This window comes from Puma concolor, chromosome B1 (genome assembly GCF_028749965.1).
Source record: "Puma concolor isolate L17-30 chromosome B1, mPumCon1.1.hap2, whole genome shotgun sequence".
Classification (NCBI taxonomy): domain Eukaryota; kingdom Metazoa; phylum Chordata; class Mammalia; order Carnivora; family Felidae; genus Puma; species Puma concolor.
This window is the reverse complement of record NC_141670.1, coordinates 151,755,479-151,780,439: the sequence shown is the minus strand read 5'-3', so window position 1 is coordinate 151,780,439 and position 24,961 is coordinate 151,755,479. Positions and strand designations below refer to the sequence as shown.

The following is a 24,961-nucleotide window of genomic DNA, read 5'->3' as shown; positions in this document are numbered from 1 at the left end:
TCACCATCAGACTTTAATGTTCCCCATCCAGTGACCACCACATTTGAATTGGGTGGGAATGTGTAAGTAGCTTCAGGAAGACATGCTCTTCGGATGTTGCTTGTGTATAATACTGGCGAGGACAGATGCACAACAGCTATGTCATTATCGTGTGCGGGGTAATGATAGTTTTCATGAATTATAATATCCTTGATACTTCGTTTTGTTTGTGGATCACTTAAAAGAAGACCAAAACTAACATTCCATTCTTTGGGATCCCTGGCCCTAAGGAAATAGATTTATTTATTAAAAGTCCTATATTTCAGAGTTGCAGAAATTAACATCTTATATGTTTTAAAACAATTAGATATGTGTTGAATACCTTAGTGCATTTAACATATAAAAGTAAAGCTATGTGTAAGAGAAAAATAATAATAACATGAATAGACTTTGAATAATGCAATAAGCTATATTTTATTTTTTTAATAAGATATACTTTAAGAGATAAGCCATGGAAACTACCTTTTATCTCTCCAGAAAGACTCAAGGATATTTAGAAAGCTAAATATGATAAGACAAGATCGTAAGATTAAATAAAAAGTAGGCAAGATTATGGGACAGAGTAAACTTATGGAAATTAAGGAAATAGAAGAAATCCTCTTTTATAATATTTAAAAACTATAAATAGGAAGATACTTATGACTTTTACTATTATTTGTTAATCAAGGGTTTATCTATTAAGCACTGAAAAATAGTGTTGCTGGAACATATTCAAAATCTCAAGTTTAAGAGGGATTTTTATTTACAAATAAAACCAATAAGTGCTACATAAAGCCAATAGAAATTAGTAAAATTAAACATCAAAAAAAGGGTAAAAACAAAGCAAACTTTTGGTGTAATAATGTATCTTTTAAAGACATAATAATTTCAAATAGGGCTATAATATATATTGGAGGATGCAGGATGAATTCAAATACTTATGATTAAATAAATAAGACCAAATGAAATAATGATGAGAAAGAAATAGAAGAATAGTGTTCAGTTTAGGATTTATAGTTTCTTTATAAAATGGATTAAGCATAGCTTAGTGATTCTCAACTGAGGGAAACTCAGTATCCTTCAGGAGACATTTGGTAATAACTGGAGACATTTTTGGTTTTCAGTCCTGGGGCATGCTACTGGCATTTGGTGGGTGGGAACCAGGGATGCTGCTAAATACTCTATAATGCACAGGATACCCCTCACCCCAAAACTAAGAATCATTTGGACCAAATATAATAGTGCCACTGTTGACAATTCCTGCTCTACCCTGAATATATCTTTTTTTTAAAAACTGATAATTCATTGAGAAATTTTGAGAGTATACTTCACAGTATTGAATAGTTGGAGGCATAGTTGTATAATCTATGTTCTTAAAAGATATGTATCTCAGACTTTCAGGTGCATGAGTGGCTTTGGTCCTTTATGTAGTCCAGAGCTTACTTTATGAAACAGTGAGCAGCAGTGACAAGCCAGCTGTTACTAATCAGAGTGGCTCCACACCGGTGGATACTGTTCTGTTGAAGGCTAGCTTGCCAAGGCCATTCCCCTTCTTGGGCATCCTTGCCCCCTGCTATCTTGTTGCCAGAAGGAGTTATTGTTCGTTGTCCACAACCTGCTCAAAATGGAGTTAGTTAGCATATAATAATACTGATATTGCTTTTGCATGCATTGCTATAGTTAACAAACTCTTGTAATACACGTCACTATTAACTGTTAACTGAGGAAAAGCCCATAGTCTTGGAGAAGTTAGGACTAACTGCTGATATGAGATTTTTTGAGAATTCACCCAAAATAGATTGACATTTTCACCTGCCCATCCTCATTAGTCACATAACTCTCTGTGTGTCTGTATGACCTTGCTATGATCTGTTATAAGAAGCATATAAAATGAAGTGTTTGAATTTAGAAGATAATAATTGATAACCAGTTACTAGGTTGTATATGAAAATGTGTGGCTTGTAATTTTGTGAGCAGTTGTTTAACACAGTGATTGCTCTGAAACATTTATAAGAAAGAGTGAATGGCTACAAATGCCAATGGGATAGTGACAAGAGATAGAGTAGACAGAAATGTGTTAGCGTTTAAGTTACAATACACAACATCTGGCCTAAAGGAATAACACATGAAGATAGCCAACCCTTTCTCAAAGTAAAACACTTTTCTGAAACAGGACTATGCTCTAGTGTCAATTTAGATCCAGAGAAACTGATGGACTCTTCAAGTCTTTAAAGCAAATTTGCAGTAATAGTACAACTTCGCTATTATTGTGTCTCTCTCTGATTCTCTTGACTAAGTCATGTTACTCCACCTAAAGCACTGAGCTTGTTCCTTAACAGTTTATTGTATCTTTTACTAGAGATTGTCAGCCTTATTAAATGTTTTAGAGGGCAGGAACCATATATTTTAAAATATATACATATTTCTAGAACCTATCACAGAGAACCTATAACCTATGAGGTGCTCAACAAATGTATATAGAAATGAAGTCCATGTCATATAACCCATAAGACATCTTGAAATAAAAATGATATTTGACTGCAGGACCCATTTTTGTAATGGGTGTGTTCCTAACACTTAGAGTGAGAAAAACTTGCCATAATCAGTGCAGTGGGCATAGATGAAAGCAGTGGTTCTCAATCAGGGACAATTTTGCACTCCACTCCTAACCCCAGGAGAAATTTGGCAATATCTGGAGATATTTTTGGTTGTCATAATTGGGGTGGAGGATGCACTACTGGTATTTATTGGTAGAGGTTGGGGATGCTGCTAAAAATCTAGAAGGCACAGGACTGTCCCTGAAACAAACAAATTGGCCTACAGTGTTAATAGTGTTAAGGTTAAGCAACTCTGAATTAGAGAAAGGTATTTGTATCATGAACAAGAACATTTAAATTAATTGGAAAGGTTAGATGGTCAATTGCTTCACAGAAATGTGTTAAGATGTGTCTTGAGATATTCTTTCTTGAAGGTGGAAAGGCACCAGAAACACAGGGGAGGGACATGCAGACTTAAAAAGATCTTCACTAACCCTCTGAAGTCCTTAAATTTGTATATTGATTCTGATTCTAGATTGTTTTCTTTGATGCAATCTAAACCTCAGGTTGTTAAGGCATCCTTTTCATAAAACCACTTAGCTGAAGCAGAGCCTTTGTGGTTTTTATTTTTGAATGAGCTTTCATATTGACCCACTAACTATAACTCCCTTTTCTTTTCCTTTCTTTCCACTCCCTTATCATGGAATCTACAGAGGATAAAACAAATAACTCAGAACCCAAAGGTATAATGGTTCTTCCCTATCCTCCCTTCCATTTGGACAACTCCTAAAGGAAGTTGGCCTTTACTGAACTTCCTTCGGAGGAATATAAAAACAAAGATGCTTCTCTGTGGGCTTGGAGGACCTCCCCTGTGTGACTCCACTTTCCTGTTTGTGCATTTGTTCAGAACTGTAGCCTAATTTATATTTGTCCGTTAATTTCTGTCCTGAATTCCCATTACTCGTGGTTGTTGTGTCTGTTAAGCTTCTGGCTGCCACCTCTGCAGCATTACCTTGTTATTACCTCTGCTGAAATCTTACATGACACCTTGGAGCTTTTGTTATATCAAAAGGTCACAGGGTAAACTTCAAGAATTTAAGGAATATAATGGAGACTTGATGGCTGATACTTTCAGAAACATCAAAGAATCTACCAAGCTCTTACAGCCTCCCTACCCTGGTAACTTGCATCCCATTTATGACTGTACTTTAACATACTTTGTCACGTACCAGACTATTCTTTCTTCAACCCTGTTTGATTTTTGTTGCCTCCCTCTCCCCCCCTTACTTTTTATTTAAAATATAATTAAAACCTCAGGTCAAATCAAATTCAGAATGCTGATCTGGATGGTTGCTTAGTCTTCTGGCTATAGAGAATACAAATTGGCCAGTCTCTTTCCTACTACTGTTTTTATTCCTGTCTTGTATACCTCTTTTCTATCAACCTGACAAATTTTTAATTGTGGATTTTGATTGTATCAGTACAAAATTTTTTAATTGGAATAATTGACTTTAAAATGTCTTAAAAATTTTTTTTTTTAGAGAGAGAGAGTGGGAGTTGGACAGGGAGGCAGAGGAGAGAAAGAGAGAATCTTAAACAGGCCTCATGCTTAGTGAAGAGCCCAACGTGGGATTTGATGCAGGGCTCGATCCTACATCCCTGGGATGATGACCTGAGCCAAAATTGAGTTGGGTGTTCAACTGAGCCACCCAGGGACGCCTAAAATGTCTTATTAAGTTCCTTGAGGGTTGTTCAGTAAAAATATATCAGAAAGAAAAATAATCCAATAAAGCTTTGTGTTTAAGTTTTGCCCAGGTTGCTCAGAAATAACTATGCTGTGACTGGAAGGTAGTAAGGACCAATGACGTTGGTGTTGCTTGGCTCTGGAGGGTGATTTCCAGCTGCCAGAATTAGTCTCATTGCCCAGGTAAGAGCAGTGCTCCTCTGACAGCCTGCTACAAGTTCTGGCAACCCTGTGGATCAGATTTCCCTGGGCAGTGGTTCGGAGAATAGAAGCAGAATGCCTTGGCCAGCAAGGGAGCTGCCTGCATGTAAGTCTCAGCACACTGAACTTGGCTTGTATCATCAGAATTCCACAGAGAGTTCCTAGGCCTAAAGCTTTTATAGGCAGAATAAAAAATACAGATAGCTGAAATCTACTGAGTGCTTATTATGAACTGTACACTTTTGTAAGTACTTTACTTGTGCTGCCTTCTTTTATCATCACAATGGCTTGGAACTGAAGGTTTCAGAAATTAAATAACCTATGTAAATTCATCCAGTTGGTAAGTGTATGATCTGGGGCTCAACACTGATGTGTAGCTGGTTTTAGATCCTAAGTTCTTAATTATCACTGCTTGTCCCTAGATACCCTCTGCCATTATGGCATGTAATAATGTCTTCCTCATTTAAAATCCATGATATCAGTCAATTTAAGATCAACCACAGTCATCCTTTTACAAGTTTCTGAAAGCAGGCTTCCCATTACATCTTTATGTACACTGTATTGACTGTCAAGTGAAGTTCTTTTTTGCCATCCAAGGAATTAAATTTCATTAGAAAATAACTCTTTGTCAATGAACTTACAGGTATTGAGAAGATTTTCTGCTGCTGGCATTTCAATGTCTAAAAGCAAAGAAAAAGAAAAAAATATTTACATTTCTGAACATTTTAAAATATTAATTAATACTGGGGCGCCTGGGTGGCGCAGTCGGTTAAGCGTCCGACTTCAGCCAGGTCACGATCTCGCGGTCCGTGGGTTCGAGCCCCGCGTCAGGCTCTGGGCTGATGGCTCAGAGCCTGGAGCCTGTTTCCGATTCTGTGTCTCCCTCTCTCTCTCTGCCCCTCCCCCGTTCATGCTCTGTCTCTCTCTGTCCCAAAAATAAATAAACGTTGAAAAAAAAATAAATAAAATATTAATTAATACTAATTATTTTGTTTTGGGGAACACATTATTCTGTAAACAATCATTTTATTCAGTTTTGACTATATGCTTTCTATGTTCATGGATTAGCATAGAGAGAAATAAAATCTTAGTTTTCATTCCTCTGTTTCTAAAGATTCTCAAGTTCCCCATTATAAGTTGAAAAAAAGGTCTGGGTCCTAAAAAGTACTAAAATATATAAAAATGGTGATCTTTCACTGTGTCTTGATTCCAAGTCACCAGGTAACTGAATGTATTTAACATTAGTCTTTGTACCACTTTAAATACTCTTGGCCATATCTAAAATCAGCCACAATATGGTGACCGATTTCATACAGATTTGGATTCACTTTACTCAGGAGTAATTTGGCACATGCCCTTCTCAAGTTAGCACCTTAGCTTCTCACTTTCTGCCAGAAGGGGCCTGCTGGACATTCCCAGATGGACAATAGGAAATGTAGGAGTTAACTCTGTAGGAGCTGGTGCAAGATGGGTGTCAATGGACAAATTCTTCCCCTGTTAGTCATTGGGGAGCACAGTTCTGATATATAATTCAGAAGATTCTATGGGATGGAGCTAGAGTTGCCCCTGATGTTGGAAATTCTCCCTCCTTATTTTATGCTTTTTGCATTTTACTCTTTCTTAGATCAAATACCACATGTGAGTCTGTCTCAGGCTCTGCTTTTTGAGAAACCAGGCTTAGATACTGAAATAACCAGATAGCATAACAAATAATGCTAATAACTAGGAGAGACTATGCACATTATTTATGCAGTGCATTTTTTTTTGGTGTTGAGCGCATTTTGGTATATTTTGATCCTTTTAAAATTAATACCCTTTGTGTGGTTTCAGTTATTCAGAACACTCAATTAAGTATGCCAATTTGTTTTGGATAAAAAAAAAATTAGTAATAAAGCGGACTTTAATATTGTCTACTCATTCCTATACATCTAGGGAATATTTCAGAATGAGATCTACAATAGATGATTTTGTTGTGGGCCCCAAATCTCTGCAGAACTGCAAACGTGTTTAATTCATGATGAAGGTATATGGGGAGAGGGTGAACAAGTGAATCACAATTATGCCCCAAATTTCAGATGTAGAGAACTATAAATATACTAGCCATTTCTACTTAAGGGTTTCTCTTCAAAAAATGAATCATCAGTTGCTCTGTAGGTTAAATACTATATATGCCAATGGAGGTTCATTTTTATTATGCTCTTGCATTTCTATAAATCCAGGAGGGAGTATCCATTTATATATGACAATTATAGTTACACACTCTTACCTTAGGTTGCACAACAAATCAAGGGGACAAAAGAATTCTTTACCAGAAAGTCAACTTGTTTGAACAAAAAGGCAGGACCAATTCAACTGTCAGATGGACTGAGTAGGTATGAGCCACACCCACTTAAACTGAAAGGTGGCTCATTTCCACCTAATCCTTCATAGCTGCCTTCCAGAAGCTAATTTTTATTGGACATGATACCTTTAGAGTTGCATTTTGAGCTTTGTGTGGTTAGCAAAATATACAAAACCATATCAAAAGTTTGGGAAATGATTATACTCCTGTAACTTGACCGGAAAAATGTTAAATGCTACACCTTATGAACTAATTATTTAGAGAACTCTACTATGTTCACAGAACTTTCTTCTTTCTTTGAGGTTTCTTTATTGATGTATGTCTTGCTAAAGGGGAGAAATGTTTTTGACTTATAATTTGCTTTTAATAGTTGTATTATACCAGAGCTTAATAGAATAACTATTGCTTGGGTAGGTGAAAGACAGACAGGTACAATAAATGGGGGAAGCGATTTAAGCTGTCACTCCTTGGATTGAGTCACTGCTATGGCTATTTGTGTTTGCTCTAAGTCTTTGGCTCACACTCAAAAGCTAGAACTCTTATGGATTTATGCTTGAATCAAGGAGTCAACTCTGTAACTTAAGCTACTCTGTTTACAATGTAACGTATAAAGGAAGTGACAACAAACAATGGCATTCCCCTTGCCAAAAGGAGATTCCATCAAAGGATAGATAATAAGACAAAGTGGTTTTAAAAAGCAGCTCAGGAACTGTGTGCTGATCTTCTCCTATGGGCCAGGAATCAAAGACAATAGACATGGACCCTGTCCTCAATGAACTTGGAGTGTAGTGGAAGAGATATACAACTAAGTAGATAATTTAATATATGATTAGTGCTATGGCAGATTTGTGCATAGAAAATTGGATGCACCAAGAAAAGTCACTTAGCATCGAGGGGTAGCAGGGGAACTAGGAATAGCTGATGACAAACATTTTTTGGAAAGGAGTCAAGCTATTAAAAATAAGTGGGGGCAAAAATAGCCATAATTCACTCATTATTGAACATTGAATTAGAAAAGATACCTAGGTGCTTTCTAAATGGGCTTTGAATCTACAATTATTTAATATTTGCTATCTTTCTGGAATTAGAAAGTAAGATATGCAAATTTGGATGTACTGGTAAAAGTCTGATATCCAGTGAATATTTTCTTCCTTAAAAAATCTGAAACTTAATAATAATGAAAACTAAGCTATATGATTCTAAAGTATAAGGAAGAATTTTATAGTAGCAGTAGATACATTTATAATATAAATTTTCATAGATCCTGAGCTTTAACTCTACTCAGGTGAATTTATTTACTTTACCTGAGTCCAAATGCTAAATAAATTGATTAATCCTACTTTTCAGATAGTTTCCCTGGGGTTCTAGCATTAAAAATATAGAGGAGAGTAACCGAATTCTGTTACAGAATGTATTTTATGGGATGTTTAAAAATTTTCATGTGTTAGGTCTGTGAAAACTTTAAAATTATAAATGGGCATGGATTTACTGAGCAAGGTAGCTACTAGAATTGTTTTATCACACAGGAATTATCAACCTTGGAAGTTCATTCATAATAATTTCATCTCCTGCCCCTTAACTTCCCCCCCAAAAAGGAGTGTGAATAAGACCGGTCTGAATTAAACGGCAAAGGAACAGACTTGTGGACTTGGATTGTGGTTGAACAAAAGCTGAATTCTTCACACACTGAAGGTTTTGATTAGTCACGTGGCTGCATACTTAACCTCAATAAATGCTTTTCTTTGTGTTTCTTTTTTTAAATTTTTTTTTTCAACGTTTTTTTATTTATCTTTGGGACAGAGAGAGACAGAGCATGAACGGGGGAGGGGCAGAGGGAGACACAGAATCGGAAACAGGCTCCAGGCTCTGAGCCATCAGCCCAGAGCCTGACGCGGGGCTCGAACTCACGGACCGCGAGATCGTGACCTGGCTGAAGTCGGACCCTTAACTGACTGCGCCACCCAGGCGCCCCTTTCTTTGTGTTTCTAATTAGACTGAAAATTATCTCTGTGATTTCATATATATTTGTCATTCCTCAGAGTGATGTAGATTAGTTTTTTTACAGTACATATCTTTAATATGTCTGCCATTTTGACTCTGAAGATAACATTAAAAAATATTTTAAGAGTTAATTATAATAAATACATCTTTTTTTAAAATTTTTTTTTTCAACGTTTTATTTATTTTTGGGACAGAGAGAGACAGAGCATGAACGGGGGAGGGGCAGAGAGAGAGGGAGACACAGAATCGGAAACAGGCTCCAGGCTCTGAGCCATCAGCCCAGAGCCTGACGCGGGGCTCGAACTCACGGACCGCGAGATCGCGACCTGGCTGAAGTCGGACGCTTAACCGACTGCGCCACCCAGGCGCCCCAATAAATACATCTTTTAATAAAATCCTTTAATAAAATTAATAAACCTTTTAAAATTAATTAAATATTTAAAATTAATTAAACCTAATAACCAATTATATATGCAGGTAGTAGTTTTTAAGGTAGAAACTCACTCCATTTTTCTAATCTTAATGCATATTTCAAGAAATGTGAAAAATCCAAACTTATTTGGATCCTATTTGTGCTTCTTCTATACTTAGCCATTGTTGATTTTAAGCTTTGATAGTAGCACAAAAGACCACTGGTAATGAAGAGAGGACAAGACATGTGCTAGGGAGAATATTTAGACAGTTATGCTGGTAGAGTGAGCAATGGAAAATATAAGTGATAACATCTACCTTATGCTTTTGACATGACACGCTTGTGTTTCTAAGGGGTCCTTTTGAGGACACACATTGGAGAGAAAGTTAATATTTAAGGTAGCACTTTCACTTTTGTTCTCCCTGGTACCTAGACATTTTGTGAAGGTCTGCATTTTGATGGCTTGGCTCTGGTACAACACCAAGCAGAGAATACTTCGTGGATTTCTTTCAGTTCATGTCTGTGGCTTTCTTTAAGACCTGTCTTGAAAGGTAGCTTCTCCAAGAAGTTTTTCTTTTTTTTTTCTTTCTTTATTTATTTTTGAGATGGAGGGTGGGGGGGGGGGGAGAGGGAAATTGAGAGCGGGGGAGGGGCAGAAAGACAGGGAGACAGAGAATCCCAAGCAGGCTCTACACTGTCAGCACAGAGTTCCACTCAGGGCAGGATCTCACAAAATGTGAGATCGTGACCTGAGCTGAAATCAAGAGTCAGACACTTAACCAATGAGCCATCCAGGTGCCCCAAGAAGGTTTTCTTATTAACTCCCTCTTCTCATATGATTTCTTAGCTTTTGCTCTTGCCAATTTGCATATATTAGTTTTTGATGCAAAATAACCATCGCCTTGTAATATTTTATTCATGCTAAAGAATTAAATTTTTTTCTCTGGAATTTATTTAAATTGCTTTTTTTCTTTAAGTTTTTAAAAATGTTTTATTTATTTTTGAGAAAGAGAGAGACAGAGAATGAGTGGGGAGGGCCAGAGAAAGAGACGGAGACGCAGAATCTGAAACAGTCTCCAGCTCTGAGCTGTCAGCACAGAACCCGAAGTGGGGCTTGAACTTGGGAACAACAAGAGCATGACCTAGGCTGAATTTGGACGCTTAACCAACTGAGCCACTCGGTGTCCCTTAAGTTGCTTGTTTTAAACGTATTTTTCTACAGAAAAATAAATTAATCTGGAACTATATACTTTAAAAAAAACAAGAAAAATAAAAATATTGAGGCATTGGTTAATTGACCTAGTGATAACCATAAGAGAATTTATAGATTTATTTTATGCAATACTGATGAGTAAATTTATGACAATTACATGGATTTTGAAGTTGCACAAGTAACCTGTCATTAAACACAAACCACAACTATTCTCTTCTTACTCAGAACATACAGGACTCATGTTTTTCTTCAGAAATTCTACATAAGAGACAAGAATGTAGAAGGTACCAAGAATGGAAAAACTGGTTAGGAAAATATTTCTGAAATCTTTAAGTTTAAATTTTTTCCTGACCTGAGTTTTTTTTTTTTTTTTTTAATTTTTTTTTTTCAACGTTTATTTATTTTTGGGAGAGAGAGAGACAGAGCATGAACGGGGGAGGGGCAGAGAGAGAGGGAGACACAGAATCGGAAACAGGCTCCAGGCTCTGAGCCATCAGCCCAGAGCCCGACGCGGGGCTCGAACTCACGGACCGCAAGATCGTGACCTGGCTGAAGTCGAACGCTTAACCGACTGCGCCACCCAGGCGCCCCATTTCCTGACCTGAGTTGACAGACTAAGTAAAGAAATTTCTTCCTTTTTAAAAAAAGAGGTATTCATATTTTGAATGCCTTTTCTTGTCCTTTATTGATATTATTCCACATTATGAGCTTTAGTGAAAGCTCTTGGAAGCACAACTTAATAATTTATCTGAATAATTAATCTGAAACCTGATCTGAAACTTAATAATGATGATAAAAAAGCTATATGATTCTAAAGTATAAGGAAGAATTTTACAGTAGCAGTAGATACATTTATCTATTAGTAGATCACTTTAAGGAGAAAAAACATTAAAACTGGCATCTAGTATACGGTACTTTCAGCTATTTAAAGTATATTGCATTAAGAGAAGCCGGAAAGAGTCACATTTAATTCATCAGTAATATAAAAGAAGAATCAAAGTGGTTTTGCCTCGTAGTTTTAGTATCTTTACAATTTTATATGAATGAATGCCCAAAGATTTTAACACCAAGAAAAAAATCTCAAATAACCTAGTTTTCCATCTCAGGGAACTAGAAGAAGAATGAAGTGACCAGGAGGAAAGAAATAACAAATATCAGAGAGGAAATAAGTGAAATAGAGACTGAAAGGACTATAGAAAAAATTGATGAAACTAAGAGCTGGTTCTTTGAAAAGATAAACAAATTTGAGAAACCTTTAATTAAATTCACCAGGAAAAAAAAAAGAGAGGATTCAAATAAATAAAATCAGAAGTAGAAAGAGACATTACACCTGATACCACAGAAATAGAGAATCATAAGAAGCTGCTATGAGTAATTATAATGCCAACAAATTTGACAACTTAGAAGGAATAGATACATTCCTGGAAATGTACAACCTACCAAGACTGAACCATGAAGAAATAGAAAATCTGAACAGACTGATTACTGATAAGGAGATTGAATCAGTAATAAAAAAGCTCCCCTAAAAAGTCCAGGACCAGATGGTTTCACTGGTGAATTCTATCAAACATTCACAGAGAAATTAATACTAATCCTTTTCAGCCTTTTCCAAAAAATGGAAGAGGAGGGAACACTTCCAAACTCATGTTATGAAGCCAGTATTACCTGATACCAAAATCAAAGATGTCATATGAAAAAAATTATATTCCTGATGAATAAAGATGCAAAAATCCTCAATAAAATATTAGCAAACTGAATTCATCAATGCATTAAAAGATCAAGTGGAATTCATTCCATGGATGCAAGGATCTGCAAATCAATCAATGTGGGGTGGGGAGAGGTGGGAAAAATGGGTGAAGGGAGTCAAAAGGGGATTATTTTCCCGTTATAAAATAAATACATCATGGGGATGTAAGGTACACCATGGTAACTTTAGTTCATATTGCATATTTTTTTTTTTTAAATTTTTTTTTCCAACGTTTATTTATTTTTAGGACAGAGAGAGACAGAGCATGAATGGGGGAGGGGCAGAGAGAGAGGGAGACACAGAATCGGAAACAGGCTCCAGGCTCTGAGCCATCAGCCCAAGGCCTGACGCGGGGCTCGAACTCACGGACCGCGAGATCGTGACCTGGCTGATCTCGCGACCTGGCTGAAGTCGGACGCTTAACCGACTGCGCCACCCAGGCGCCCCTCATATTGCATATTTGAAACTTCCTAAGAGAATAGAACTTAAATTTCTCATCGCAAGAAAACATTTTTTTTAATATGTATGGTGACAGATGTTAACTAGATTTATTGTGGTGTTCATTTGGCAATATATACAAATATTGAATCATTATGTTGTACACCTGAAATGAATGTAATGTCAATTATACCTCAATAAGAAAAGATTTTAGGTTGTTGGAATAGAAGATAAAATATTATCATTATGTTTTAGTGGGAGTAACTCCATAGTGCTAGTTTTTCAGAGTCTTAAAAGATTGCCAGACTTCTCAAAGACATTTAAAAAATTCATGCTATGACTCATTTAAATCATATTTGTTACAACAGTAACTCAGAGAGTTAGGAATACGAGAGATAAAGAGCCAAATTCATCAGGACATCTAAGATCTAATTCCAAGAAATGTGTATGTTTTTTAAATGTAATTTTAAAAAATCCAACATTTTATTATGATAAATAGCAGATTTAGATGCATTTGTAATAAATAATGTTTACGCTTCCCTAATTTCCCCCAAAGGCAATATCTTACAAGATGTTATAAAGACAATATCTTCAAAGCTCTAGTACAATATCATATCCAGGATATTGACATTGATGCTGTCGAAGTACAGCACATTTTGATCATCACAAGAATTTGTCATGTTGCCCTTTTATAGTCATATCTACTTATTTCCATCCTACTCCTTCCTTAATCCCTGGTAACCACTAATCTGTTCTCCTCTTCTATAATTTTATCATTTCAAGAATGTTCCATATATTCATGTAAATAGATTCATACAGTATGTACCTTTTCTGGATTGACTTCTTTTACTCAATGTAACTCTCTAGAGATTCATCCAGGTTCTTCTTATTGCTAAGTAGTATTACATGGTATGATGTACCCAAGTTTGTTTAACCCTTAACTTCTTGAAGAATATCTGGATTGTTTTAAGTTTTTGGCATTTAGGTATAAAGCTGCTATCAACATCATGTATAAGTTTTTATGGGAACACAATCATCTGTCTGGGATAATGCCTAGGAGTGCAATTAATGGGTTGTATGGCTGTTGTATGTTTAATTTTTTTTTGAACCAGATTATTTTCCAGAATGGATTTACACTTTACATTCTCATGAGTGCTATATGAATGATTCATTTTCTCCACATCTTTGCCAGCATTTGGTTTTGTCATCATTTAAAAAAAATTAGCCATTTTCATAAAGATGTAGCAATATCTCACTGTAGTTTTTTTGTTTGGTTTTTAAAAATTTATTTATTTTGAGAGAGAAAGAGAGGAAGAGAGAAAGAGAGAGAGAGAGCACACATGAGCAGGTGAGGGGCAGAAAGAGAGGGAGAGAATCCCAAGCAGGCTCTGTATTGTCAGAGCTCAATCCTGGCCTTGAACCCACAAACTGTAATATCATGACCTGAGCCAAAATCAAGAGTCAGATGTTTAACTGACTGAGTCACCCAGGCACCCCTCATTGTAGTTTTAAGTTATATTTCTCTAATTGCTAATAATATCGAACACATATTCATGTGCTTATTTCCCATGTGTATATTCTTTTTGGTTAAATGTCTCTGTGTCTTTTGCTGGTTTCTAAATTGATTGTTTTTTCACTGAGTTTTGAGAGTTCTTTATATATTCTAGATACTAGTCCTTTGATAAGTGGTATGAAAATATTTTTTTTTTCTGTCTGTAGCTTGTTTTTCATCCTTAATAGACTTTTGCAGAACAAAAATTTTAATTTTGATGAAGTTTATCAATTTTCCTGTTTTTGGAACATGCTTTTGGTGTCAAGTCAAAGAACTCTACCTAGCCCTAGATACAAAAGATTTCTCCTACATTTTTTTTTCTAAAAAAGATAATCCTGTATATCAATTTGGGGACAATTGACATCTTTACTATGTTGAGTCTTTCAATCCATGAAAGACTCATTTATTTATTTACATCTTCTTTGATTTCTTTCATCAGTGCTGTGTAGTTTTCAGTATATAAATCCTGTATATATTTAATTAGAGCCCAGGAAGGGTGGAAATAGAGGATCCCCACTTAGCTTTTGCTACCATGGGTTGGGGTAAAGCCATAGTTTTTTTCCTATGGTGTTTTGGCTGCAGCAGAGCAGTTATTGTTTAAAAGCATTCTATCTTGCTATATTGATGCTTTTCTGGTCTTTTGATTAACAAAAGCAAGCCTTCCCCACCCCCCAACCCCCTGCATTCTTGGGAGTTTTTGGATCACTGGCTTCTTCAGCTCCCATTTTAGAATGTATGAAGCAAACTGATGGGACTTGTTACCATGTTGTTGGGCCCTGAGGTCACCTCTCAGTCTGGGATCTTCTTAAGTTTGTTTTATATATAATATATAGGGATTTTAGGTGTATTTAGTGGGGGGAATAGGGAAAAGTACATCTATTCCATCTTCCTAGATGGTAAATTCATGTATTCCATATGGCATATTTATAAAACTTTTTCTCATACCCTTTCATCTATTTTTTTTATAATCTCAAATTCTGACTCCTCTTTTTTTCTTCTTAATAAGTGAAAATATTCCCCAAAACTCTATCTTTGACTCTTCCTCTTTTCATCTTCTTATATTCTCTGCAATCTTATTCTTTTTTAGTATTTCATTATTATATTATGGGAATGACCATCATATTTATGGTTTTAGAGCCAAACATCCTTCAGAGGACCAATATTTTATTTCCAAATGCTTGCTAAATAACTTTATCTGGTGAGGTATATTCTATCTAATACTCAAAATGTAAGCTAATCACCTATATTCTACTTCTCTATTGTATGCTATTTCTATGTGAAGTTATCATTCCACTAATTACTCAGACTTAAACGTTGGATGCTGTATTCAATTTCTCTCACTGTTTTGCCTCATATCAGGTATGTCAATTCCATTCTAATACTGTTTTCACTATGACAGTTCAGGTTTTCAGTTCTTCACACTTATACCATTTTAATTATTTTCTAACCAATCTGTCTGCTTAAAGACTCTCCCCTGTAGCTCATGTTACACAATATTATCAAATGAAATTTTAGAAACCAAAGCTTTGACCTTGTGTTTTTCAAAAATGAATGAATCTTAATGTACCCTACCAAAGTGCAGCTCTTTTTTTTTTTTCTTTTTTAAGTGGGCTTCATGCACAGTGTAGAGCCCAATGTGGGGCTTAAACTCACAACCTTGAGATTAAGACATGAGCTGAGATCAAGAGTCAGACGCTTAACCAATTAAGCCACCCAGGTACCCCCAAAGTGGAACTCTCTCTCTCTCCTTTTTTTTTTTTTTTTCCAAAATGGAGTTCTTTAACCTAAAACTCATCACTCTTAATTTTGATTATGTTATAACTCACTCAAGCTGGACATGAGTGCAGTGGCTAAAAAGGCTTAGGTTCTTGGGAAATGAAAGCAAACAAGCTAGGACAAATTTGAAGAGAGACAAGAGCATTAGTCTAGCTATATGTACAATTGGCCTTTTAGGATTATGTGAGGCAAGTAGGCTGTCTGAAAACCCGTTTCAAACTTGAGATTATTTGGGCTTGATGGTGATTGACAGTGCACTTTGGGAAGCTATATTAGAGTTCTCTAGAGAAATAGAAGTATTCATTCATTCATTCATCCATGCATTAGGAGGAATTGGCTCACAGGCAATTATGGAGGCTGAGAAGTCCTGTGACCTGCCATCTGTAAGCTGGACACCCACAAAAGCAGTGATGTAATTCCAGTTCAAATCCAAAGGCCTGGGAAATAGACTTCCAATGGTGTAAATCCCAGAACAAGGGCAGGAGAAAACCAATATTCTAGCTCAAAGTCAGGCAGAGGGAGAGAGAATTTACCCTTTATCTTTTTATCCTATTCAGACCTTTAATAGGTTGGATTATGCTCATCCACATTGGGAAAGGCAATCAGATTTACTCAGTCCACCAATTCAAATGTTAATATTTTCTGGAAACATCCTCACAGGTATACCTAGAAATAATGTTTAACCAGATATCTAGGCATCCTCTGGTTCAGCAATGTTGCCACATAAAATTAATCATCATACAGATCTATCCCAACCTCAGATGGATGATGCTGGATATCAGTTAGGACATGTCTGTGTTCCAGGTGTGTCTAATAGTTGTGTTATTCAATATTGTATATTGCAAACTCTAAGCTCAAAGTTGAATTTTAAAATTACCTAAAGAAATATTATTTTAATTAAATATCTAGGGTTATTGGAAGACCTTTTGAAATACCATCAGAAATAATGCTCCACATTTCTCAGGAGACTTAGCAACATTTTCTCTGGAATAAAGTCAAGAATCAGGAAATGATGGTGTCTGAGGAGCCAAAAGTTACATTAAAAAAATAACTCACTAGAACTTATATAATTAAGGATATAATATAATATATTTATATTATAATTTAATTAATATAATTTATTTATAAATTGATAATTAATTATACATATAATAAATTATAATTAATTAATTAAATACCCTCATTCAAAGGCTATTTGCTTTTCTCGGGTCATAATCTGACAGTACATGAGATGGAGACCTGTGTCAGTTGCCATGCCTACAGTGTAGAGACTGCTTGGGATTCTCTCTCTCCCTCCCTCTCTGCCCCTCCCCTGCTCTCTCTCTCTCAAAACAAACGAACAAACAAACAAACAAAGGCTATTTGCTTTTCTAATTTTTATGTATAAGTTACTGTGAAATATGTAAATAGATTTGGAGGAGTTAGAAGAAAGAACATAGAGTAAACAAGTGACATCAAGAACTCTGCTTGACATTGAAGTATGAGAAAGAAATAAAATATAAAGAACAAATATAAGAGCTGAAAACTTGGGATCATTTGTTGAAGGCATCAATAACCTTACTTCCCTAAATGCCCTTAGGGCACTAAAATATCCACTATATATATATATATAATATATATATATTATATATATTATATATATATATAATATATATATTATATATATAATATATATATTATATATATATATAATATATATAATATATATATTATATATATATTATATATATATATTATGGTATATATATACTTTAATGTTTCTTTTTTTTTTTTTTAAACGGCCGAGCTGATGGCCTCCAAGGCCCCTTCCAGCTGCACCTTCTTTTTTTTTTTTTTTTAATTTTTTTTTTTTTCAACGTTTATTTTTATTTTTGGGACAGAGAGAGACAGAGCATGAACGGGGGAGGGGCAGAGAGAGAGGGAGACACAGAATCGGAAACAGGCTCCAGGCTCTGAGCCATCAGCCCAGAGCCCGACGCGGGGCTCGAACTCACCGACCGCGAGATCGTGACCTGGCTGAAGTCGGACGCTTAACCGACTGCGCCACCCAGGCGCCCCTAATGTTTCTTTTTTTAATGTTAGTTCATTTTTGAGAGAAAAAGAGAGAGAGAGAGAGAGCACAAGCAGGGGAGGGGCAGAGAGAGGGGGAGACACAGAATCCCAAGAAGGTTCCAGGCTCTGAGCCGTCAGCACAGAGTCCAATGTGGGGCTCCAACCCATGAACCGCAAAATCATGAACTGAGCCAAAGTCAGATGCTTAACTGACTGAGCCACCCAGGCGCCCCAATATCCACTACATATTAATGAATTCCACAGCGATGTCAGAAAAGTAGGTGGAAATTTTGAGAAAGATTTTTGAAAAAAATAATTTTAAAGAGACTTTTTGTGTTTTATTAAAAAATAAAATATGAACTCTTTGGAAAGTTTGCTTTTTTAGAAGATTTATTTCCAAGGAATTTTGAATGGCCAAGGTCTTACACTAGTTAGAATACTTTAAGAAGCCTTTTGCTGATAAAATAGGTTTATAGAGCTTAAGATTGGCTCTTGGTTAAGAAAGGACCCTCTGGGCAATAGTATGCTTTTAAAAATGTCCTCTAGGATTTATCAAAGAATGATTAGTTAGTTCAGTTCCTTAAAGCATGGTATGAATGAAGCCATGCATTGTCTCAGGATCAAGCCACATGAAAGAAGTGTGTTTTACTAAATCATCATCCATATCTCAGTGTTGGCCAGCTGCTCACAAATGAGTGGTAGGCCAGAGTTTCACTCTTCTCATAAAACTCTTAACAGTGAGTCAGGACTGTCATCCTTGTATATAAAGTTCTGTTATTATTCTTTCTATTACTTCCACATAATTTGAGTTTTTACTTTAACCAATTATGATTTAATATAAATATTTAAAATATTTCTCATACCAAGGTATTTTTTGTCGAAATGATTATTATTTTAAAATATGTTTATTAAAATTATGAGCATTTAACTTTATAAGGTATTTCGTTTAAAATGTTTATGAGGCATTTCTTCACATTTACAAGGAATGACTTGAATTTTTCCTTCCAGGGCTTTCAGGAGAGGGCCACCATGTGGTCATTCTTGCAGTTGTGTAGTTGGTACATCTAGTCTAGCATTACATTTTTTCCTTAGCTCTTGGTGTAATAGTTTATGGCAGTGATAGTGAAGTACATCATAGTGAGATATCATTTGCATTGTTTTACTTGTTCTTTTTTCTCCCCTTTTTTGTGCATTAAAATTTAAATTACATAAACATTAAGTATCATATATATGTTTTGTTTTGGTTATCATACTATAAAATAACAAGATCATGGAAGTAGTCATATTATAAAATAATAAAGGAAAATTGGCTATGTTAACCAATTTTACCTATTGAAGTTATCATCTCTATTTTAAAGGAATGTGATAGTGTTTAAGCATAAGTGAATATAAATTCAGGTGTTTTGGAATGCATAAAAATTTTTCCCATTGAAGTCAATGGTATTAGGTTAAGGAATTTGCCTTATAAGAGATTTTTTTAGGAAACTATTCTTTCATGGGCAGGGGAAAACTATGCCATCAATGGTTTTTCTAGGTTTTATATTAACCAATCAACTTGAAAATCTTTGATCTATTGAGTTTAGAATTGATGGAGAAAACATTGTCTCTCACTGAAGGATACAATCCCATAAATACTGATTGTTAGTACCTTGGAAGGTAGTAGAATGTCATTTTTCCTGGAATTCAAGAATGACTGGAAAATTAAAGTAAACATTGTGTTCATGTTTCTCAATAATTGAAGCATTCCTTCCATCCTAAATCTGGGAGTGGCAGTGTCTGCCTACATGTGCCAGACTTGCAATCAGCCCTCCTTAATTGGGATTCTGGAAGAGAATTAAGCTCTAACGCCGTGAGGAGCTTTCATTTTTATGAAATGAATGAACTCCCCCCTTTTATTACTGAAATATAATTAACATGCATTGTTATATTAGTTTCAGGTGTACAGTATAATGACTCAATAATTCTATACATTACTCTGTGTCCATCAAGATAAGTGTACTCTTAATCCTCTTTATCTATCTGAAGTTCTCTTTTATGAATCTGGAATCATCCTATGTATCATCCTTAAGAGAACTGACAACAGGCACTCACATCATTTTTGTTAGGGCTTAATTCTTTGTTGAACCTTAGATGCGAAAGGCTATATATATTCTCTCCTACTTTGTTTTTCAGTTGCAGCTTTGATATTGTGGAATTCATCAGTTCAGCCAATAATCACTTGCTGCTATATGCCAGCCCCTGCATAGGCTTGAAGATGTAATGGTGAGCAAACAAGCACATGACTTATGGAAGAGATGGTCAGTAATCAAATAATCATTTTAGTGAATACGTAATTAAACCCTGGAAAGTGCTCTGAAAGAAAGGAACCGGTTTCTCTGAGACCAGTGTTAAAGGAATCTGTCCTCTGTTGGGACTGCTGGCCAAAAGTGATGACAAGGGTTTACACACCAGTTGACTGAGAAACCTGGGCTTGGGGCATGTTGTTGACAAAACCAGTTTTCAGCTGTTCTCATTTAGCAACTTGCAATTGCTGTTTGATTTTACCAGCTGATGACAGCATTAGGTCCAATCCACATCACACTGTTTCTACTGGATAAACTTAAAATGTATTTGTGTAATAATGATACCAATTATGTCTTTCATATACGCTGAATCAGTGTGAGGTTAAATGTGTATACTTGTATATGTATTTATTTTATAAACTTTTTTGTTGAGAGGAACAATACTCTTTTTCTCTTTCAAGTCCCCACAGTGCCTAGCAAAGTATTTGTACAGTACTTCATAACTGTTAAAACTAATATTTCATAATATTTGATTTCAACCTCTCTCAGTGATTTTTTTAAGTTAGATATGGACTTACATGCTTTCTTTGTTAATGTTAAAATGGAGGGCAGAGTTTAAAGGATTTTGATTTGGGATGATTGACTTTAGACTTAGAAAAAGAAGCCAGATTGTTTTTTCACTAATTTGCAGATCTGCTTGTTTCTCTGTTCTTTCAAGGTCACCACACACAGGATAAGCTGTGTGAGAAGGAAGGTTCTAAGAGAAAGCATCTAATAACCTGAGGAGAGTCACATTTCAACAACAGGATGACTTCTTATCCAGGAGAAGCATGTTCAGGTTTTGCTTTTTGATCCTTTTGATGTTCTATGCAAATGAACCCTTGGCCTAGATTTATTTTTTTCACAAACATTTCATCCTTTTAGTCCTTCCTATAGGGGCGGGGATACTTTTCTGCCCTTGGTCAAATTTGCTGTAGCTGAGAACTGATAGCTGAGCTTAGCTGTGCTGAGCGTTGGCTGTCCTTTTATGAAGACCAGAGAGACACTCATTATCCTGGGAATGAATATTATGGGACACTTGTCCCTGCCTTTTAGAAGCTGTCTTTCACAATACTGTTAGATGACCAAGAATAAGAACTGGTTTATGCAATTGCACACCTGAAACTAGTATAACACTGTATGTTAACTACACTGGAATTAAAAAAAAATTAAAAAAATACATTGTACTTAAGAGTGAGAGAGACAAAGCCCATTAAAGGCCCATCAGGAAGTAGGTTTGATGTTAAAGAGATTCAAACTCATTTCTGTAATGTGGGAGTCTAGATTCTTTTTTTTCTTAATTTTTTTTAATCTTTATTTTTGAGAGAGAGAGAGAGAGAGAGAGAGACATAGTGTGAGTGGGGGAGGGGCAGAGAGAGAGGGAGACACAGAATCCAAAGCAGGCTCCAGGCTCTGAGACGTCAGCACAGAGCCCGACCGGGGCTCGAACTCACGAACCGCGAAATCATGACCTGAGCTGGAGTCGATGCCCAACCGACTGTGCCACCCAGGCGCCCCAGGAGTCTAGATTCTTGAGATATCCAAAGGAACTGAGGGAAAAATCATGACCCACAGAACAAGCTATTAAGAGTTTAAGGCTGCCTTGTTTTCTAAGGAAATATTATTTGAGGCCCTACTTTTTTTTTTTAAACTCTGTCATCAAGTAAGGTTTAATTCCAAGAATACAAGAATGATACTATATCAAGAAATTGATTGACATGGACCCTGATTACTTTAACAGTGGTTGAAAGCAATAATTATTGCATATGAAATTACGATTAAGGAGGAAAGTGTTGTTTTCATATTTATAACAGAACGCCATATTAAAATTAAAAGATGAAAATCATTCTATACCATACATAAAAAGGCTTACCTGAAAATTTAAATGAAGAAGAATCTATACATAAAGACCCAGGTTTTCCCTTTAGCTTCTGATATAAAATGGTTTCAATTCTATCCCAAAATTTTGCTGCATTATTTTTAAAACAGGACTTAAACTTCAGCACAGCATGTATTATCACTTTCCCTTGGGCTCGGCTGCAGAACAGAAAGAGACAAATAAATTATGCTTTTATTACTGAGCCTCGATCATTCTTAGAGGAGTCATTTTATAATTTTGTTAAGTAGAGCTTCTGGCAGCTATTGCACTCTCAAGGGAGTGGAAATGACACTTTGTGGACATGGTGAACAGTAAAGAGAGTGTGATTTAGAGTCAGGGAACTGAGTTTGTATTCTAGATTCACCATCTGCCAATTCCCTGACTACAGCAAGCTGTTCGCATTCTCTGTACTTACAAATTTCTTCATCTCTGTAATGGGGATAATAGTATTTCCTGGGCTATTGTACACACCACATAAAGTAATGTATTTTGTAAATCTCAGTGCTGTGCAAAATATACTTATTAATATAAATATGTCTTTGTATCAAAAATCCACCATGGACGTGCTATGTCAGGCTGATAGCAAATAACAAAATGAAACATAACAGGTGAGATGAGGGAATCGTTTATTATCTTGAGTGCTTTTTGTTTGTTTGTTTGGTTTTTGGTGGAGGCACAACTTACAAGGGTGGGCCTGTTCTTGTCGTCTGTTGGAAATTGTGACTGAGCAAACACATTAGACTGGATTTGTTTTTCCAGATTTGTAATTCTGACTTGAAGATGTAAATGTATAAATCAGAAGTTTTAAAAGGGGGGTGTTACTACTGACTTGATGGGATGTCTGTTCTGCTCTATTCTCTGTTTGTCTACCTCCTCCCCTCTTCCCAGGCATTTGTCTACATTTGTATATTTGAAAATCCACAACAACCTCAAAGTATGTGACTCAAGAGAGATCTTGAAAACATCCACGTGCAAACCTTCATAATATCCATGAACAAAACAGAAACCATGGCTAAGATCCAAGGTTTTCTGAGTAATAATAAAGCTTTATTATTTCAATAGTATTTTTGCAGGATAATTCTAAATAATAGATTTGCTAACTTCTATAACACCCCTTTCTACTTTATGTTTTACCAGACACTCTTCCTTTGAGCACTATACATGTATTCTTTCCATTTCCTTTTGTACAGTATTAAGCATTTAGTAGTTGAATGTTAATTTATTAAGTATTCTTAGTTCTTTTGCTATTATGCCTGTGCAGTGCTAATATTTCTTCTGTGATTTGTAGAGATGAACCCTTTATTTCTCATGGAATAGACAAGGACATATTATATTGCTTTGTTTATTTTAAAGATTTTGTCCAACCATGGATGTCACTCTGAACTTTTCTCCTGGGTCAAATAACAATCTAAAACTAAACTAAATATAGACATATGTATTCTTAATCTGACATCATCAAGAGTCATATGATCCTCTTTTCTACCAAAAACATGAACTAAAAGTTATTTTGATGTTACCTTCACTTGACCCATAAAATAATCTTTAGTTTTATATGACAAATGCTTTTAATTCTTTGCTACAGTATTTTCCTTTCCATTCCTGAAGTTTCAGTTCATTCATTCATTCATTCATTCAATGAATGTATATTGTCCAAGCAATATATCAGGCAGAGTTCTAGGGACCAGAGCTACATCAGCTATGAACATATAAGATCACAGGTGCCTTCTCTCATGCTACTAAGAGACACAGACAAACAGGAAAATGAAGAAATAAAATAATCTTCAAAATGAGTTCTATGAAGGAGACAGCAATGACTTGAAGATTAGAGGTGAGAACATTTTTTTTTTTTTTTTAAATTTTTTTTTTCAACATTTATTTATTTTAGGGACAGAGAGAGACAGAGCATGAACGGGGGAGGAGCAGAGAGAGAGGGAGACACAGAATTGGAAACAGGCTCCAGGCTCCGAGCCATCAGCCCAGAGCCTGACACGGGGCTCGAACCCACGGACCGTGAGATCGTGACCTGGCTGAAGTCGGAGGCTTAACCGACTGCGCCACCCAGGCGCCCCAGAGGTGAGAACATTTTAGACAGCTTCAGGAAAGGCCTCTTTGAGGTGAGATCCTAATGACAAGAAGGAGTGAGTCATGAGAAGAAATGGGGGAGGAATGTCCCAGAAAGAAGGAACATCAAGTACAAAGGCCCTGAGCAAGAGAGACTTAATACTTCCCTCAGTTTTATTAAAGTCTTCTTTCTGACTCTAGACCTCAATATCCCTTTCCTTATAGAGCGTTTACTTTAGAAAAGTTATAAATTCTTTCTCTGCCTCTTTGAACTATAGGCAAACCTTTTAAAAGCCTCTTGCAGTTTGACAGCCCCAGAAATGTCTTTCTCAAGGACACAAAAGCCATCTCTGAAATGTAACCATCAAAAGAGATAGAGACTCTATCTCTCAGTTTCTGTGAGACAGGTGGGGGCCTAACTTTGGTAGGCACTTTACTTACTCCAAATGGTAAAACTACCTCCTGTCATGACAATACGAGAACTTTACTTTTCCTTGGGCAAAACCAGTTAGCAAACACAGATGACCTAAGATACCCCATCACCCCAGCCTTTAAAAACATTATGGTCCTTTATTTCATGGGAGTTTTGAAGTGAGGTCAGAGAGAGGCAAGGCCAGATCAGGGAGGATCATGTGGACTGTATAAGGAATTTGGAATTTATGAGAGAC

The 24,961-nt window shown here is 35.9% G+C and overlaps 1 protein-coding gene across 1 annotated transcript in view; it reads right to left on the bottom strand.

Moving 5' to 3' along the window:
- The window catches only part of LOC112858710 (transmembrane protease serine 11C-like), a 53,641-nt gene that overhangs the window by 6,000 nt on the left and 22,680 nt on the right, over nt 1-24,961 (bottom strand). Inside the window, exons 5-8 of the mRNA XM_025922128.2 lie at nt 22,227-22,390; nt 5,142-5,180; nt 1,462-1,633; nt 5-264 (exon numbers count right to left, since the gene is read on the bottom strand). Of these exons, the coding sequence (XP_025777913.2) occupies nt 5-264; nt 1,462-1,633; nt 5,142-5,180; nt 22,227-22,390 (635 nt within the window). The remainder of the gene's footprint in view (nt 1-4; nt 265-1,461; nt 1,634-5,141; nt 5,181-22,226; nt 22,391-24,961) is intronic.